The sequence below is a fragment of the Nanorana parkeri genome, unplaced genomic scaffold (genome assembly GCF_000935625.1).
Source record: "Nanorana parkeri isolate BGI_ZX_2015 unplaced genomic scaffold, ASM93562v1 scaffold399, whole genome shotgun sequence".
Classification (NCBI taxonomy): Eukaryota; Metazoa; Chordata; class Amphibia; order Anura; family Dicroglossidae; genus Nanorana; species Nanorana parkeri.
The window spans coordinates 976,748-993,835 of record NW_017306667.1 but is presented as its reverse complement, the minus strand read 5'-3'; the positions used below and the strand labels follow the sequence as shown (position 1 = coordinate 993,835).

Below are 17,088 nucleotides of genomic sequence, written 5' to 3'. Positions count from 1 at the left end.
TCCTCCCTTGGTCAACTAATAACCTCACATGGCTTCCAATACCATCTCTATGCGGATGACACTCAAATTTATCTTTCCACTCCACAACTCTCCCCCTCAGTGTCCTTGCGTGTCACTAATCTACTAAATGACATATCAGTCTGGATGTCACAACATTTCTTAAAACTCAACCTTTCAAAAACTGAGCTCATGATATTTCCTCCACCCCGTGCAACTTCCCCCAACATTTCAGTTGTGATTGATAACACAACTATCCAAACCTCCCCTCATGCCAAGGTCCTAGGTGTCGACCTTGAGGTCCTTGATTCGGACCTCACCTTTCTTCCCCACATCCAATCGCTATCCAAATCCTGCCGCCTTCACCTTCGTAACATCTCAAAAATACGCCCCTTCCTCACCAATGACACCGCAAAACTACTCATACACTCCCTTGTTATCTCTCGTCTTGACTATTGTAACTCCCTCCTCATTGGCCTTCCACTACACAGGATATCCCCCCTTCAGTCTATCATGAATGCAGCTGCCAGACTCATTCACCTTACCAACCGCTCAGTGTCTGCATCCCCCCTCTGCCAATCCCTCCACTGGCTTCCACTCGCCCAGAGGATAAAATTCAAAATATTAACAGTCACCTATAAAGCCATCCACAACTCTGCCCCCGGATATATCTCAGACCTTGTCTCAAAGTATCACCCTAAACGTCCCCTCCGCTCATCCATTGACCTCCTGCTTTCCAGCTCCCTTGTCCACTCCTCCCATACTCGCCTCCAGGACTTCTCTAGAGTCTCTCCCATCCTCTGGAACTCCTTACCCCAACCTGTCCGTCTATCTCCCACCTTGACTGCCTTTAGGCGTTCCCTAAAGACTCATCTCTTCAGGGAAGCCTATCCCACCTCAACCTAACCACTGAACCTTCACATTCTCACATAATTCATTCCCACAGCTACCTCATGTATCATTTCCCCCTCCTCTTTTAGATTGTAAGCCCTCAGGGGCAGGGCCCTCCTTACCATCTTGTCTTGAATTGTATTGTAACTGTAATGTCTTCCTTATATTGTAAAGCGCTGCGCAAACTGTTGGCGCTATATAAATACTATGTAATAATAATAATAATAATGATTGTATGTGTTTGGGCAAAAATGTAAAACAATGCTTTGCTGGGCAATGTATATTTGTTTATGTATGTTTATTGATCTGGATTCATTATTGAAAAAAAGTTTGAGAGTTTAATACTACTTTAAGTGCTCATTTTCGTCTAGGTGCTAAATAAGTTATACTCACCCAAACTGCAGAGCTGGCTGCCAGCCTCTCTGGTCCCTGAAGCCCGTTTCCTCCTCCGTTGCAGCGTTTGGAAGATTTCCCCTGTTCTGGTGGCAACTCCATATTTTGGATTTACCTTCACTTTGATTCCCGTTGACTTTGGTGATCAGGACAATGAGAGGGAGCGAATCTCCCCCTAATGTGGCCAGAGACGGCAATAAAAAACAATGGTTCTGACCCCTTCACCTTTCTATACATATTTTAAAAAGTTTTGCCTTTTAGTTATACGTTTATGTACTGTAAACGCAGTTACTAAAATCTCATATAAGCTAACACGTTTATATATTTTTTGAAAGGCATTTTCAATCTTTTTTTTAAGTCTGAAGCTTTCGTTGAAATTATATCCGGCGATCCTGCCATAAAGGTCCTTATTCACTTTTCTGTTATAAGGTGAGAAAGTAGTCTGTTTTGCAGCTGATGAAGATCTATGTTTGCGTCCAGTAAATACAATAACCCACATTTAACTATTGGACGTTTTTACACGGATGATTTCTGCACTTAGTAATGATAAACCAGTTTTGTTAAAACAGCAAATTGCAGCTGAGAAAAGGTACATGTTATATCAATCTTTAGCACAGGTGGGCATATTGTTTATAGAGTAATTGGATCAAGTGTGCAGCACAATATATGTGGGCACGTCAAATATCATTATAACAATCCATTGCACAGTTGCCCGGTATAGGGTTAATACTTATCTTGGCTTGTCCAATTCTAAAGGTGCCCATACGCCTTACGAAAATCGGCCGATTTGACGGGCAGTGTGCAACCGCAAATACTGTACAATCGATCGACTTTTGACTAACCAGCAGGTTAGAAAACTTCGGTCGATCGTACGATTTTCGCAAGTTTGGTGGCGTTTCCGTAACGTCAAAATTCGTACGATCTACTCTGCACATGCACAGACGAAAATACAAGTGGTCAATTACCGCAATTCCTCCAGCTGCTTTCTTCTCATTACCACTTATCGAACCTTGCGATAATCGGGGCAGGATGGGGCCGCCGTGCGAAAATCGTACGACGGTTCGATCATCGGATGAAAAGTTTCGTCCGATGATCGCAAGGTGTATAGGCAGCTTTAGCGAGAGTTTGGGTGGGTGAAAAATGGATACCACATACAGTATATTCAACACTGAACATTTTCTTTTTGCTCCCTGTCTGTTCTGTTAAATATACTACTGAAAGTGTTTTTTTTTTTTATATCTGTTCAATAAGTGAACAAAAATACCAGTTGATCCTGCCAGAAATCTTGTGTGCTGATAACGTCTGTGTTTTCTGCCTCTGCTGCACTCCTATCAAATAAATTCATTCCTGCACTCTCTGTGGACTACAGAACACCTCCTCCCTATGTTATCATGAAGAAGAGAGGGAAGGTGTTCATTGCCTTTCTTAGGGTGACAGCACTGCTTCTCCATAGATATACTATGGTGAGTAGGTGTTTACACTCACAGAAATGTTCTGCAGGATGACAGGTGAAAATAAAAGGAAAAACACTGAAAAAAGAAAACTAATGCAGCTACCACACCTAAGGACTGGTAAGCTGCAATATATTACTTTTATGTTCTTTGTTATAGATGTGCTGTACTATGTCCCAATGTTTTGTTTATTGAGGTTGGTAAGTAGGTACATTAGATCCCAACTAGTATATGAGTAAGGCTATGTTAATTATACAGTAGTTTAAAGTAGTATTAAACTCTCAAACTTGTTTCAGTATTGAATTCAGATCAAACAAATATACATTGCTCAGCAAATTATTTCTTTCTGTGAACAGCTGGCTTCAACTCTCTTATCTCTGCTTCCCTGAACTTCCTGTGCAGTACAAGATCACAGGGGACAGAGCAGTCTGCAGCAGTCATCCATCTACTAGCTTGAAGAGGAAGGAAGGGATCTGTTAGTGTCTTGCATTGCTTTGTCTGTATGTTTGTGGAGACAAACACAGCTTACTAGCACACACAAATGGGTGGCTCCACAGGACCCTGTAAGGGAAAAGAATCGCCCTAAAAGAGGATATCAGGGCCAGTGCTGAGAGGACCAGATAATTCTACAGGAAGCTAAAACATTTAAACATCAAGGAGCAGCATCCATTGTACATGATCAGCATTTGAAATAGCCTAAAAACATTTTCACTTTAAAGTATGGCCTTATAATAAAGTGAACTTCTAAAATAAAAAGCAGAAAAAATGCATTTAGTTTAAATGTCTGGTGTATTTATCTACTTTGTGTGAGTTGCATTGCGTTTATATTTCTGTATGCATGCTTGTTTGCACCTCCATGTATTAAGGAATATGTGCAGCACTTACTAGAGTGACATATTTTTTCCTATTCAAATCAAAGGCTGTATGACAGAGAGAAATCAACAGAGCCCACTTTCTGTGCTTTTATTAATGTTTATCCTTATCCGCACAGCTCTGGCATTCCATTTGATTGGCTTTATCATGTATGGTTTTGTTTCCAGCAATATCTCTCTGCTTTATGGTGCTGACAATTTTCAATTAGAATAAACAAGTGTAACATTTCTGTAATATGATAATGTTGCTTCTCTTTCTTCACAGTCCATACATTATAAACGAATATATGGGTATCAGGAATGAGAGCTTTATGAAGGTAGCAGCAGTTGGAACGTGGATGGGAGACTTTGTGACAGCCTGGATGGTGAGAGAACTTTCACACTTGTAACTACCTGAAAATGTGTTTATTGCCTTGATCCAATATAACGTTTATAACCACAAGTGATCCAGTTACATGTACTTTCTAAAGGTAAGTTGTGTTTGGGTAAGAGGTAAAATAAATCTTTCCTCCCGGAACCTTTGCCTAGAGCTAGCCATACACATATAGATTTTCTCTCATTAGCCTGCGGGCTGTATGAGAGAAAATCACTCAATTCCCTAATTCTCCAAACAGCGCGGACAGAGGAATAACCACTGCTGGCCACCTGTGGCTGCCTAAACACCATAAGGCCCCTAGCACACGGGCACTGTCAGTTCAGATCGGCAGGGGATCCAAGCACGGATCCCCTGCTGATCGGAGCAGTACGGAATAAAGGTCACCATTGTGACATCCGTGTCCGTCCAGTTTTTTGTCTTCATTATTAAAAAGCAGAACTTACCAGACCCATGTCTGGCCTACAGAGTCAGATGTACAGTAAGTGGATGTGTCCATTTACATCATATTACCCCTGATCCGTCATGATCAGGTCCACCAAAGTAGAACTTCATTTTGTTTTTTTTGTGGACCTGCTGGAGTCAAGGGTAATCAGATGTAAACGGGCGCATGTCCATTTAGATCTAGCTGCCCTTAGAGTAAAATTGGGCTCCCGATCAGATCCACCTGAAAAACCAACAGACGGAACTGATGCCCATGCAGTCACTAATCAGCTGGTAATTTTTCATCTGATTCAGTTGATTTTTATATCAACTTATGTCAAGCTAGATGGTGCTGACAGGGCCACTCAAAGCTAAAATTATGGCCAATTCAGCAGAAATTGGGCAAAATTCAATCTGTGCATAGCTGGCTTTAGTCTATATTAATTGTCAAAGACCATGCTGCTTGTGGTCTATTCCCTAATGGTGAGAAGTCCAGGTTGCTGTCTGTGGCCACTGGTCTTGCGACTGATTAGTTATTGATGTAGGTTCTTATCATGATAACCACTAATTTCTATAGGAAAGACTATTTAAGCCATAATAATAACAATAATTAATACGGTATGATCTCATTAAATAGGTTCCAGGTTCATATCTATGGGGCACAAGACTCTGGACATAAGTGTGCCTACATTTACTACATTCCCATTTTAATGTTACCGGGTGACATTGTCTAAAAACCTCTTTGCTATAAAAGAACATCTCCATCTGCACTTTGGGGTCAAAGAGCAGCAAAAAGTATTCTACCTGCAATTGCTTTCTCTTCAGGTTTTTGTTGCTGCCTTGTCCCCGCTGTCTTGTCCCCTTGTGTGTCAGGGTTTCATCAGGACAGGAAGTGAGGATACATTTCTCCAAAGGGGAGACAAACTGCATTAAAGCTGGTATCTGCCAAATGCAGTGCCTGAGCAGCAGAGGTCTGACTGGTGGAGGGAAACACAGAACAAGAGGGCAATCAGTTGTACTGCAGTGTAAGAAACATGTTGATTAGATCTGTGGAGTTGTCATCTTTATACAGTATATCTTTTTCCACAGTCAATAGGATCAATGTAATCTCATACTGTCACTTGGTGGTCCTGATTCCCCCATATTATACCCCATTTGATCCCTCCCAGAAATGCCTCCTTTTGACTCTATATATTTATTTTATACATTTCCTTTATATCTCGCAAAGAAGCAGATTTATGTAAAACATGTTGAGAAAGTGACCCTGCCCCATTGTATGATGCAGCTGAATGCCAGAATAGTTGATGAACCTATGTCTAGGAATCTGGAAATGTGTAAACTTGTTTAAACAAGGGGAAATATAGGACATATATATAGGGATATGCTGAAGGTATATGTATGTATGTATCTCCACGTGTATTAACAATAGGGCTGCAACAACCAATCGATTACATCGATAATAATCGATTATGAGAATAGTTGGCAACTATTCTCATTATTGGTTAGTTGATTGGGGGGAAGAGAGAGAGAGAGAGAGAGAGAGAGAGAGAGAGAGGGGGTTAGAGTTTTTTTAATGCAACCAATCGATTCGTTGAAAAAAAATCGGGCAACTAATCGATTATGAAAATAATCGTTAGCTGCAGCCCTAGCTAACTATGTTTCTAATGTACTTAAATTGAGCTTTTAATCTGTAAATAATAAAATATCTGTTTTATATTTCTGGTTTGGCTGATTTCATGGCACTGTGAAAGTGCCTGTGTATTATAGGTCTGTTTTGGTCTCATATAGATTTTGGAATGTGGTACTTTCAGCCATTGAGACATACATTCCTGTCTCATGGAAGGAGCATGCTGATGGAAGGGGAGAGTAGAGTGATGGAAAGAGAAGCTCAGTCTGCTGCTTATCAGTTTACATTTCAGTCAAACAGTAGTGGTGGGTAGAAGTGTTACTGAAATGCAGCAGAGAAAAACTCATGTGTCCTGCCCTGCTAGACTGGGCTGTGCTGAGTGGCAGAGCTGTGTAAATCTCATAACTAGATATACAGAAATATAAGTCCTTTGGCAGATAGAACAGCTCCTTTACATGTATTTAATCCATGTACTCTGCTGTTTGCCTGGAGTTCAGCCACGTGGCTGTGGCTTTAAAATTATTATACAATCAATATTGGCGTTACTGACTGTACCAAGATATTTCAAAGAAGGGTTACATCTTGGAAATGGCAGCACATCATTTCACCAGATTCATATTTCACCTGTGATCTTACTTTCTGACATTTTCTTTGGGCTGAAATGTCATCCTCTTTATTAGCCAATTGCTGTATAATAGATCAACAACTAGTTATCATTGCCCGATGTTGTAGAAGATTAAGCAATTGGATGGAGAGTGTAAGATGTACGTTTGATGAAATCTTTATTTTCAGAAATTACTCAAACTGGAAATGAAGTGATGTTATGTTTCTATGAAATAGGTACACTGTGATATTTCTGAAGGACTTTTAATATTGTGATTGTGTGCATAATTGGGCGTTCCGGCAAAAAGAACCTGTTCTACCATAACAGGTTTGTCTAAATAAAATCATTTGAAAATATTTGTTTGCTTTATTGCTGGTATGGTTATTGCTTAAAGCAGATTACATTTATTGCTTTTTTTTAAAAATGACTAAATCTGATTCTCACTGTTTTTCATTATTTTTATTTAGCATCATCGTGTCACGTGCTCAGTATTGTGACATTGCTGCATACCGCTTAGCTGTAATTAATTCTACAATATTATGGTGTAATCGCCCCTTTCCAGCTTCTCTACTTCCTGATAAAATCCTTAAAGTGGAACTGGAGAGTAAGCAGTTCTTGCTATAATATACAAGTATGAACAGCATATACACATTATAGAAAACACACAAGTTTTCCCTTCTCCAGTTCATCTCCCACCACTTTAACCTTCACTGTCTCTTTCTTCTCCACTGCTTCTTCGGGGCTTGGCATCCCCCCAACCCTTCGGCCATTGGACAGCCAGTGGTTAAGTAAATCCTGCACATGCATGCTGGAGTTACATCATCCTGGCACCTGGCTCAATTCTCAGCACCTCACAGAATGTTGGGGATATCCTCTCCATTGTGCATTGTGGCAGTGTAAGCCAATGCCACGGTGGAGGATGGCGACCTTGGCACCCAGGACTCTCAGCCAAAGGGGCTGAGAGGGTCCAGAAAGTAAAGCAGGTTATAAGGAAGAACCTGGCTTTTCAGGTTATTCCAGGTTTTCCTATTTTCAGCTGGGATCTGGAGCTCTGGAGATTTCGTAGAGCTCTGGGTGGGATGAGATCTCCAGTCCTGGGGCCAGGTGTTGCCATTGACCAGCCTGGGCTAATCAGGTGGCTGAGAGCAGCCTTATCAGGAAGCCAGCCCAGTGTTCAAGAGAGTGTTGGAGTTGTGTGTGTGCAGGGAGCACACTGACACAGACCACCTCGGGTGCATGCTAGACGCACACGGAACAGCCAGGGGTGACTGGGAGAGGTCAGGAAGGTCGGTGACCCTAGGACCTGCGGTACAGTCTGCTAAGAGAGCAGAGTGAGGGCTCACGAGGGGTGAGCAGCGTGCGTGTCTTGTAGCTGAGGAAAGCTACAGAGCCATAACAAGGACTGTCTTATGTTGCTGTTTCAAGCTATTTTGTGTTTGCCCTTTCAATAAACTGTGTTTCCTTGACTTACCTGGACTACAGTGGAGTGTCCTTGTTACAGCATGTGCCACAGCCAATATACTCTGGGAAGAGACTCTACTTTCTAGCATTAATGTGGCACTTTAAGTCTGACTGAGCTGAGAAAATGAATCACAGAACATAAAGCCACCGACACAGTATCTGCTGATGATACAAATGGTGACTTGGATTATGTCCCCATGATGAGAGAGGACAGGCTGCTGGGACAATCTCCTTGGATATTGGGACAAAGGGTTAAAGAGGCTTGACCTTCTTCTGAAGTTTTCTCTTCAATGGTCAAAGTTAAGGCTGTAGTAGCAGTGTAGGGCTGTGCTGGCACACTCAGGAGGTTTTTCAGTTTACCAAAGGTAATAGCAAGCATCTTCAGGTGCTTGCTTTCAGGTAGTACTTTTACAGGGTTATTCACAAAAGGGTGACGAGTTTGGAGAAGGCAGGAGGAGTGAACAATCTAGGACAGTGATGGCGAACCTTTTTGAGCCGGAGTGCCCAAACTGGATCACTAAACCACCTTATGTATCTCAAAGTGCCAACCCTTCAATTAGACCTGAGTACTCTCAGGGGGGCTCTGGAGTTCTGAGGTGGTCTGTACGGGCTCTCAGGGGGGCTGTGCGACTCTCAGGTGGGTTCTGTGGGGTCACTGGTGGTCTGTACAGGCTCTCAGGGGAGCTGTGCAGCTCTCAGGCGGTCTATTATGGCTTTTGGGTGGGCTCTGTGGTCCCTCAGGTGGTATGTATGGGCTCTCTGGGGGGCTGTGCGGCTCTCAGGTGGCCTATAAGGGTTTTCAGGTGGGCTCTCAGGTGGTCTGTTTGGGCTCTCTGGGGGGCTATGCGGGCTCTCAGGGGGGCAGTGTGGCTCTCAGTGGTCTATAAGGGCTTTCAGGTGGTTTATATGGGCTCTCTGTGGGGCTGTGTGGCTATTCTGCATTGCTGTATAATTATCATACAGCAATGCAGAATACCACCAGCTATGCGGGACTACAAGTCCCAGCAATACATTATAATGAAAGTCAGCACTGCACAGCAGAGGCGTAACTAGAAATCTCATCTTTCCCGCAGCAATAATAATTTATTATTGCTGCGGGGAAGGGGGGCAATTATTATTGCTGCCTGAGGGGGAATTGTTATTAGGCAGGAGTTAATAATAAAAAAAAAACCCATGCAGCAATAATAATCACCCCCTTCCCCGCAGCAATAATAAATTATCCTTGGGGTAGATTAATACTGCAGCCGGGGCAGAAATTACTATTAGTTATTAAACATTTTCAGTATCTTCTTTCTACTGTCTTTTCTCTCACCTGTTCCAGCTCCCAAGCTTCTTCCCCCTCCTGACATCACTCTGCACGCTGAGGCGGATTGATATCCTCAGCACAGAGATGATCCTGTGCAGGCCGGCACTAAGACTTAATTGTCGGCTGCCGCAGCTCTCCGTGTTCCTCCGCGGCAGCCAAAAATTGTAAAATAGTCCCCTCTCTTCTGCTGTCCAGAGGGGGATCAATGTTAATTGGACTGGGATCGCTATCGCTGCGTCCCTTTGGTAATGCGGACCTGGGCTCGCGTGCCAGCAGAGGGGCCCCATGTGCCCACTCTGGCATGCGTGCCATAGGTTCACCACCGCTGATCTAGGACAACATAACTGATTTGGAAACAGTTTCCAATTCAGCTCACTTTCCAGTTCAGCTATATTGTCTTAAATTGTTCACTTCTCCTGCCTTCTCCAAACTCTTCACCCCAATGTGAATAACCCTGTATGTTTTAAAATGTTAACATGTCAGGTAGGCTCAGTTAAAAGTGAATCTGCTATTTTTGCCACTGTGTAAAACCTAATTATATCTAAAACCAGTGTATTAGGTTTAACAGCAAGGCCTACTCACTGCAGTTCCCACATAACCATCCCCTTAAAGTAGAAGTAAACTACTATGTGAAGGATGAGGGTTTTCGCACAGCATACTTGCATAATACGACATGCTTAACTTACAAGTGTGCCCTTCTCCAGCGCTATTTGATCTATCCTTGGTCCCTCTCTTTGTCCCCCGCTGCTGCCATCATCGCTGCCAACACTTCCACATTCCGCGTGATTCCTCTTAAGCCATTGCGAGACCGCTGATGAGTTACATCATCCCTGGCATAAGGGCCCATTCACAGCATCTTAGTGATGCCATGAATGAGCTGAATGTGTACACTGTACGGAGCACGTGCCATACATTGTGTACAATATTGTTGGGGTAAAGAGAGGGACTTTCATTGAAAGAGTAGACTTTGCATGTCTCTTCTGCCAACAATACCTACCTCCAGTGATTTTTTTATTTTAACACTTTATTTCCACTTTAACATTTCTTTCTGTATTGTCCTGTTCCCTGTTTAAAGATGAAATTCTGTAAGCTGATACTTATCTATATTTGCCCAAAGTTTTATGAACTGACAGGTGTTCTTATGCCAAGGACCAGCTATATAATATATTCTAGTAGGTATGGAAATGAGGCGAACTGGTGGTGACAGATGGACCTTATGTGCTGTCTTTTTCTATGCCACATAGTTCAATTTATCAGAGGCTTTCTTACATTAAGAATGCAGATGGGGTAAACCTTTAACCGGAAAACTTGGCTGAAAATGTTGTTGGTCCTCATGTTTGTAATGATGCAGAAGGAGCACACCGTGTCTTGTTGATTTTCCTGCAGTTACACTGATTGCTGCTGTTTGATTAAAGGTTATGAAAACAAATTGTGCACAGGGAACACATGTCAGATGAAAGGAAACCTGCCACATGTTGTTTCTGTATAATTGAATACCTGCTACAGTGCCAAAAATATTTTCCCTTTAAAGTAAACCTGTCATGAGCAAAATACATAGATTACAATTGCTGTTTTCTCTTAACAATGCCAATTGCATGGCTGTCATGCCTCATGCTAACTTGATGCATACTTGTTCAGACTTGGGTTACCACATTTTCTTCAAGCAAAGCCTGAACACTGTAGAGCTGTGCAGCAGTAGTTTTTGCCAATATATAGGAGAGAGTGAGGAGAGACAGTCAGGAACAGTGAGGGAGGAGAGACAGCCAGGAGAGAGTGAGAGGAGAGTCAGCGAGGAAAGAGAGAGAGGAGAGACAGACAGGAGAGAGAAAGGAGAGACAACCATGAAAGAAAGTGATGAGAGACGGCCAGGAGAGAGTGAGGAGATACAGCCAGGGAGAGAGCAAGGAGAGTCAGCCAGGGGAGAGAGAGAGGAGGGACAGCCCGGAGAGAGAGACCAAGGAGAGACAGCCATGGGGAGAGAGAGGAGAGACAGCCAAGAGGATGATTGAGGAGAGACAGCCAGAAGAGAGAGAGAGTAAGGAGGGACAGCTAAGAGAGAGAGAGCAAGGAGATAGAGCCAGGGGAGTGTGAGGAGATAGCGAGCAACACATCTGCCTGAAGCAGAACCCCTGCGCTCTTCAAGACTTATCTGTACTCTGTGTTTCAAACACCTCATTCCTCCCGAGTTTCAGCCTCGCTCTGTGTCCCGTGCCTTCTCCATGCACTCAAGTTGGAACACCAGGACCCTGTGGTTTCCCCTCTCCACCTGCCATTCTGACATCTTGTGTCCGGGTTTCAGGTGGCCTCCTGAAATCCAGTCACAGCACATACAGGACTCAAAACCCGGACTGTGCGGGTGAATCCCGGAGCGGTGGCAACCCTTTCAGACTCAGTAAAGTAGATATTTTCACCACATTCACTAAGCTAAGGAAAAATTCCCTGCACTGTGAAAATTCCCCTGCAAAGAGAATAGCCTATTTGCCTTTTGAAAATCAACCCTAAAGTCTTGAAGCCAGAAACCAAAAGGTGTCCTGTAATTGCAGATATATCTACCAATGCACAGAAACACAAATGTTGCATCTTGTCTGCGGAAGGAAGCATGAAGTGCTCCAAAATCTCCTGGTAGACGGCTGCGTTGACCCTGGACTTAATGAAGCACAGTGGACCAACACCAGCAGATGACATGGCTCCCCAAATCAACACAGACTGTGGAAATATATATATATTACCCTGTACTCTACAGATGAAAGGTAAACTCCGCTATGCGCTCAAAACCATGGAGCTCCTACATGTAACTCGCCAACACTCATAGCCCATGTAACCACTCTAAAAGTTCACAGTAACTTTGTGAATACTAAGAAATCCAAGTAAAATTTTTTAAATGCATAAAAATTATCAGCTATTGCTTTCTACAAACATTTTTGACTGCTGAAGCATAATAAACCATATTGTATGTATGACGAGATTTGGAATTATTTTTATTACTATTATACATACTATGTATACATGAATTGCTCTTTGGTGAACACTAATATTCCTTCACACTAAGAGCATAATGCCCCTCATTATATTTGGGCTAGATGTAATTTCGCCACTGCCTTGTGAATATCAAAGAGTACCCATTTATTTCTAAATTATGCAGTATTTCTGTTTATAACGTCTGTCTGTCAGACAGATTTCTGAAGAATCTTGTGACAAGCTATAATTGCAGTGACGCTGTAATGGTATTTTCAGACTACATGCTCTTTGAGTACAAATTATGTTTTCACTCCCCTATCAACTGATCTCAAAGCATTTCACAAGACTTCATAGGGAAATAAATATTGAACCTCTCTGTTTGGTAATTTAATGTTTGCCATGTAGTTCTGGTGCTTTAAAACATAGTGGGTAGTAACAGTTTGATTATGCCCTCTGCTATCCAGCCTTCATTACCGTGCTGTTTTGTAGAGTCGGAGGAAATGGCTATTTGATCCAACTATTTAAATGAGTCTTCACACTGAACATGTATATTTGCTTTTTCCAGCTAGTTGTTATTCTAGGTAATCTAACACGATTGCCTAATAGTACATAATATAACTGAATTTTAAAAAAAAGAAAGTCTGGTACAAAACAGAATGTAAAACATAGTGTACTTCATTGAAGATCTGTCAAACCCATGCTTATTTTCCAAAGACATGATCAAAGTTTCTTCTTCGTTCTCTCACTTTTCTTGCATCTACTAATTACTTGTAGTTGTTTGGTTCAACATCAATAATACAGCAATCTCCTTACCTACCCCCATATTCTGGGAGAAGATTCTGATTGCCATAGTAACCTATCTAACTGTCAAGATCTAATCTATGCATACTAAAATACAGAAACCATCCGGTTTAATAAAACATCATGCCAGGTACAGTAAAATCAGAGAAACATGTAGTGTGAGGAAATGTCACTATTCACAGCACATAAACTACCACCGACCAGAATGAACCCTATAAATCTCTTTTAATGTCTTTACCTATATATTCATTTTTTATGTATGTGATATATGTGGATAGTTATAAATGGAAAAAATGTAATGCATTGCTGAGATGGATGCAAGAATTGTTCTAGCTTGTCATACGAATGCAGCATTATGTCTATTAATCTCTGATACTCAAACATTTAGGAAGGGAGATTATTCTAGTGCTGCTTGCTAAATCAACACCAGTGACAGAGCTGTTAGTTATTGTCCAGCTCCTCCTTATCCAGCAGGTGTTCCATGCAGATTTCTTCCACTATTCGGTTTCTGACAAGGTGATTGATCACTCTCAGCTTGTTTCCTACATAACCTGTCACTGGGGTTTGATTATTAATTAGCAATTGTAAATTAAATGCAAACAAATCAAATCATACATAGGGCTAGCATGCTTACTGGCATTGTATTAAGAGCAATTTTGTGTACAAATTGTCCTTTCTCCTTTTGTAGAGACTTTCAGGTAAAGCCAATTTTGCATGGCAGGCCTGTAAGTGAATGACTCACCTGCTGGGTGCTTAAAGTAAACCTGCCATGAAAGAAATATGGTCAATACTAGTGCTGACATCCTGCTGAAAATGATAGGTGCCTGGCTGCTATGCTAACCCTCTGGCTACAATACTTCCTTACTGGCTGGCAACAAGGAAGCAGTTTTGGAATGTCAGAGTAAAGTCAAAAATACTTACACTATATTGCCAAAAGTATCGGGACACCCCTCCAAATCATTGGATTAATCTGTACCAATCACCTCCGTGGCCACAGGTGTATACAATCAAGCACCTAGGCATACAGACTGCTTCTACAAACATTTGTGAAAGAATGAGTCGCTCTCAGGAACTCAGTGAATTCAAGAGTGGTAGCGTAATAGGTTGTCACCTGGGCAATAAGTCCATCCATGAAATTTCCTTGCTGCTAAATATTCCACGGTCAACTGTAAAGGTGCTTATACACTGTACGATTATCGTACAAGAATCGCGGGAACGTACGATAATCGCAAAGTGTATGGAAGGCGTGCGACCGTTTCTACTGTACGGTCGCGCGTCTTCCGTCGAACAACCAGGCTTGAAAACCCGCCGAGAATCGTACGATTCTCGGCGGGTTAGTGGCCTGCTTGTTCGACAACTGCTGAACGGGCCGGTGTGCGCAAGCACACACTGCCCGTTTGCAGTCATCGCAAGCCCGCCCCTCAGGGGGGCGGGCTTGCAATGATCGCAAGTACGATCTGCCTGTCCAAGATGGTCAGATCGTACGAGCTTTTAATAAGCTTACGACCATCGCAAGACAAAAGTCCTGCGATGGGCACCTTTAGTGGTATTAAAACAAAGTGGAAGCAACTGGGAACAACAGCTACACAGCCAGGAAGTGGCCGGCCACGTAAAATGACAGAGCTGGGTCAGAGCATGCTAAAGCGCACAGTGTGCCGAAGTCGCCAACTGTCTGCAGAGTCAATAGCTATAGACCTCCAAACTTCGTGTGGCCTTCAGATTGGCACCACAACAGTGTGTAGAGAGCTTCATGGAATGGGTTTCCATGGCCGAGCAGCTGCATCCAAGCCTTACATCACCAAGTGCAATGCAAAGCGTCCGATGCAGTGGTGTAAAGCATGCTGCCACTGGACTCTAGAGAAGTGGAGATGTGTTCTCTGGAGTGACAAATCATGCTTCTCTGTCTGGCAATCCGATGGATATATTTGGGTTTGGCGGTTGCCAGGAGAACAGTACTTGCCTGACTGCAATGTGCCAAGTGTAAAGTTCGCTGGAGGGGGGATTATGGTGTGGGTTTGTTTTTCAGGGGTTGGGCTTGGCCCCTTAGTTCCAGTGAATGGAACACTTAAGGCATCAGCATACCAAGACATTTTGGACAATTTCATGCCCCCATCTTTGTGGGAACAGTTTGGGGATGGCCCCTTCCTGTTCCAACATAATTGCGCACCAGTGCACAAAGCAAGGTTCATAAAGACGGATGAGCGACTTTGGGGTGGAGGAACTTGACTGGTCTACACAAAGTCCTGACCACAGCCTGATAGAATACCTTTGGGATGAATTAGAGCAGAGAATGCGAGCCAGGCCTTCTCGTCCAACATCAGTACCAGTAAATACAAGGATTTCACCGGAACACACTTGGAAGTTCGAATATCAATATTCCATTGATATATTTATTTGGTGAAGAATGTCACATCATGTCATAATGTGTTAACGTTTCGGGTCCTCACAGGGATCCTTCATCAGAGCGACATAGTGTCACTGTGTCGCTCTGATGAAGGATCCCTGTAAGGACCCGTCACTTTGTCGCTCTGATGAAGGATCCCTGTAAGGACCCGAAACGTTAGCACATTATGACATGATGTGACATTCTTCACCAAATAAATATATCAATTAAATATTGATATTTGAACTTCCAAGTGTGTTCCAATGAAATCCTTGTATTTACTGTTAGTATTTGCACGGCGTCATCTATGCGGTCACCTCGAGCACCACAGATATCTTTTATGAACTGTAAGACCGTAGGAGTGCGAATGGTATTTGAAACCCACAACATCAGTACCAGACCTCACAAATGCGCTTCTTGAAGAATGGTCAAACATTTCCATAGACACTTTCCTAAACCTTGTGGACAGCCTTCCCAGAAGAATTGAAGCTGTTATAGCTGCAAAAGGTTGTCCACCTCAATATTGAACCCTTCAGACTAAGACTGGGATGCCATTAAATTTCATGTGCGTGTAAAGGCAGGCATCCCAATACTTTTGGCAATATATTGTATATGCTTACCTCTGATTAGTGACTCAAAGTATTGAAGCTAATGGATCAGAGGAGAAGTCAACAATGGTAGCCTCCATGTTTCTTGCAGATGTATTTAAGTAAGCTTGTCATGATAGAAATTTGGTGGCTGCCATTGCTGACTTCTCCATCCGAAAATGATAGTGATTTACATGCTTTGTATTGCCTATAAGCCACTTCTCCTTTTTTCAGGTGGTTATTTGCATACATCTCCTATTGGCTGACGTCTGCTTTCTTGTAGTTTGTACTCTAGTGATGACTGAAGAAACCCCATGTACTACATATACACAGAAGATCCCACTCTAGCATCTCTCAGTATAGAAACCAGGATTTCTATGTTTGCCCTATTCAAGGCCACAAAACTAGCTCCCTTAAACTATATCTATTTTCTTTAGTTTTAGTGTTGAATCAGTTTTTTCTTAGTTGTTTTTTTTAACAGGTTTTGAAACAGTCCATAATGGCATTCAATCAGTGTAAAACAAGGCATTGGAGGACATGGGGTCAAGAGTTAAACATTGTTGGGCCGGTATTGACTACCTAAGGCCAATATACATGCCATCTTATATCAGTGTACATATCACAAAATGCTAAGGCACATATAAGGTGTGTAGGGTTTATGTCATAAGGGTTTAACCTTCTCGCATTCTAGACATGGTAATCTAGCGTGAGCATTGCCAACACCGCTTAATACTATCTCCAAACAAACAGTTTAAACATCAGGTTATGTCAGGAAGAGTATGAATAGAGAGGAAGTCTCCAAAGGGACATAAATTTAGGGAAGGTATTAGTGTCAGTCGCCAATAGCTCTTCCATGTGCATTATGTCATTGACTTTGCTAACCCACATGGATAGTGACTGGGTAGCTGAGCTTTTCCAATACAAGGGAATTACTTGACGAGCTGCTGACAAGATATGTCTC

The 17,088-nt window shown here is 42.5% G+C and overlaps 1 protein-coding gene across 1 annotated transcript in view; it reads left to right on the top strand.

Annotated features, from left to right (window-relative positions):
- The window catches only part of TMEM117 (transmembrane protein 117), a 164,399-nt gene that overhangs the window by 89,850 nt on the left and 57,461 nt on the right, over window positions 1-17,088 (top strand). The window contains exon 4 of the mRNA XM_018559482.1: window positions 3,870-3,969. Within this exon, the coding sequence (XP_018414984.1) occupies window positions 3,870-3,969 (100 nt within the window). The remainder of the gene's footprint in view (window positions 1-3,869; window positions 3,970-17,088) is intronic.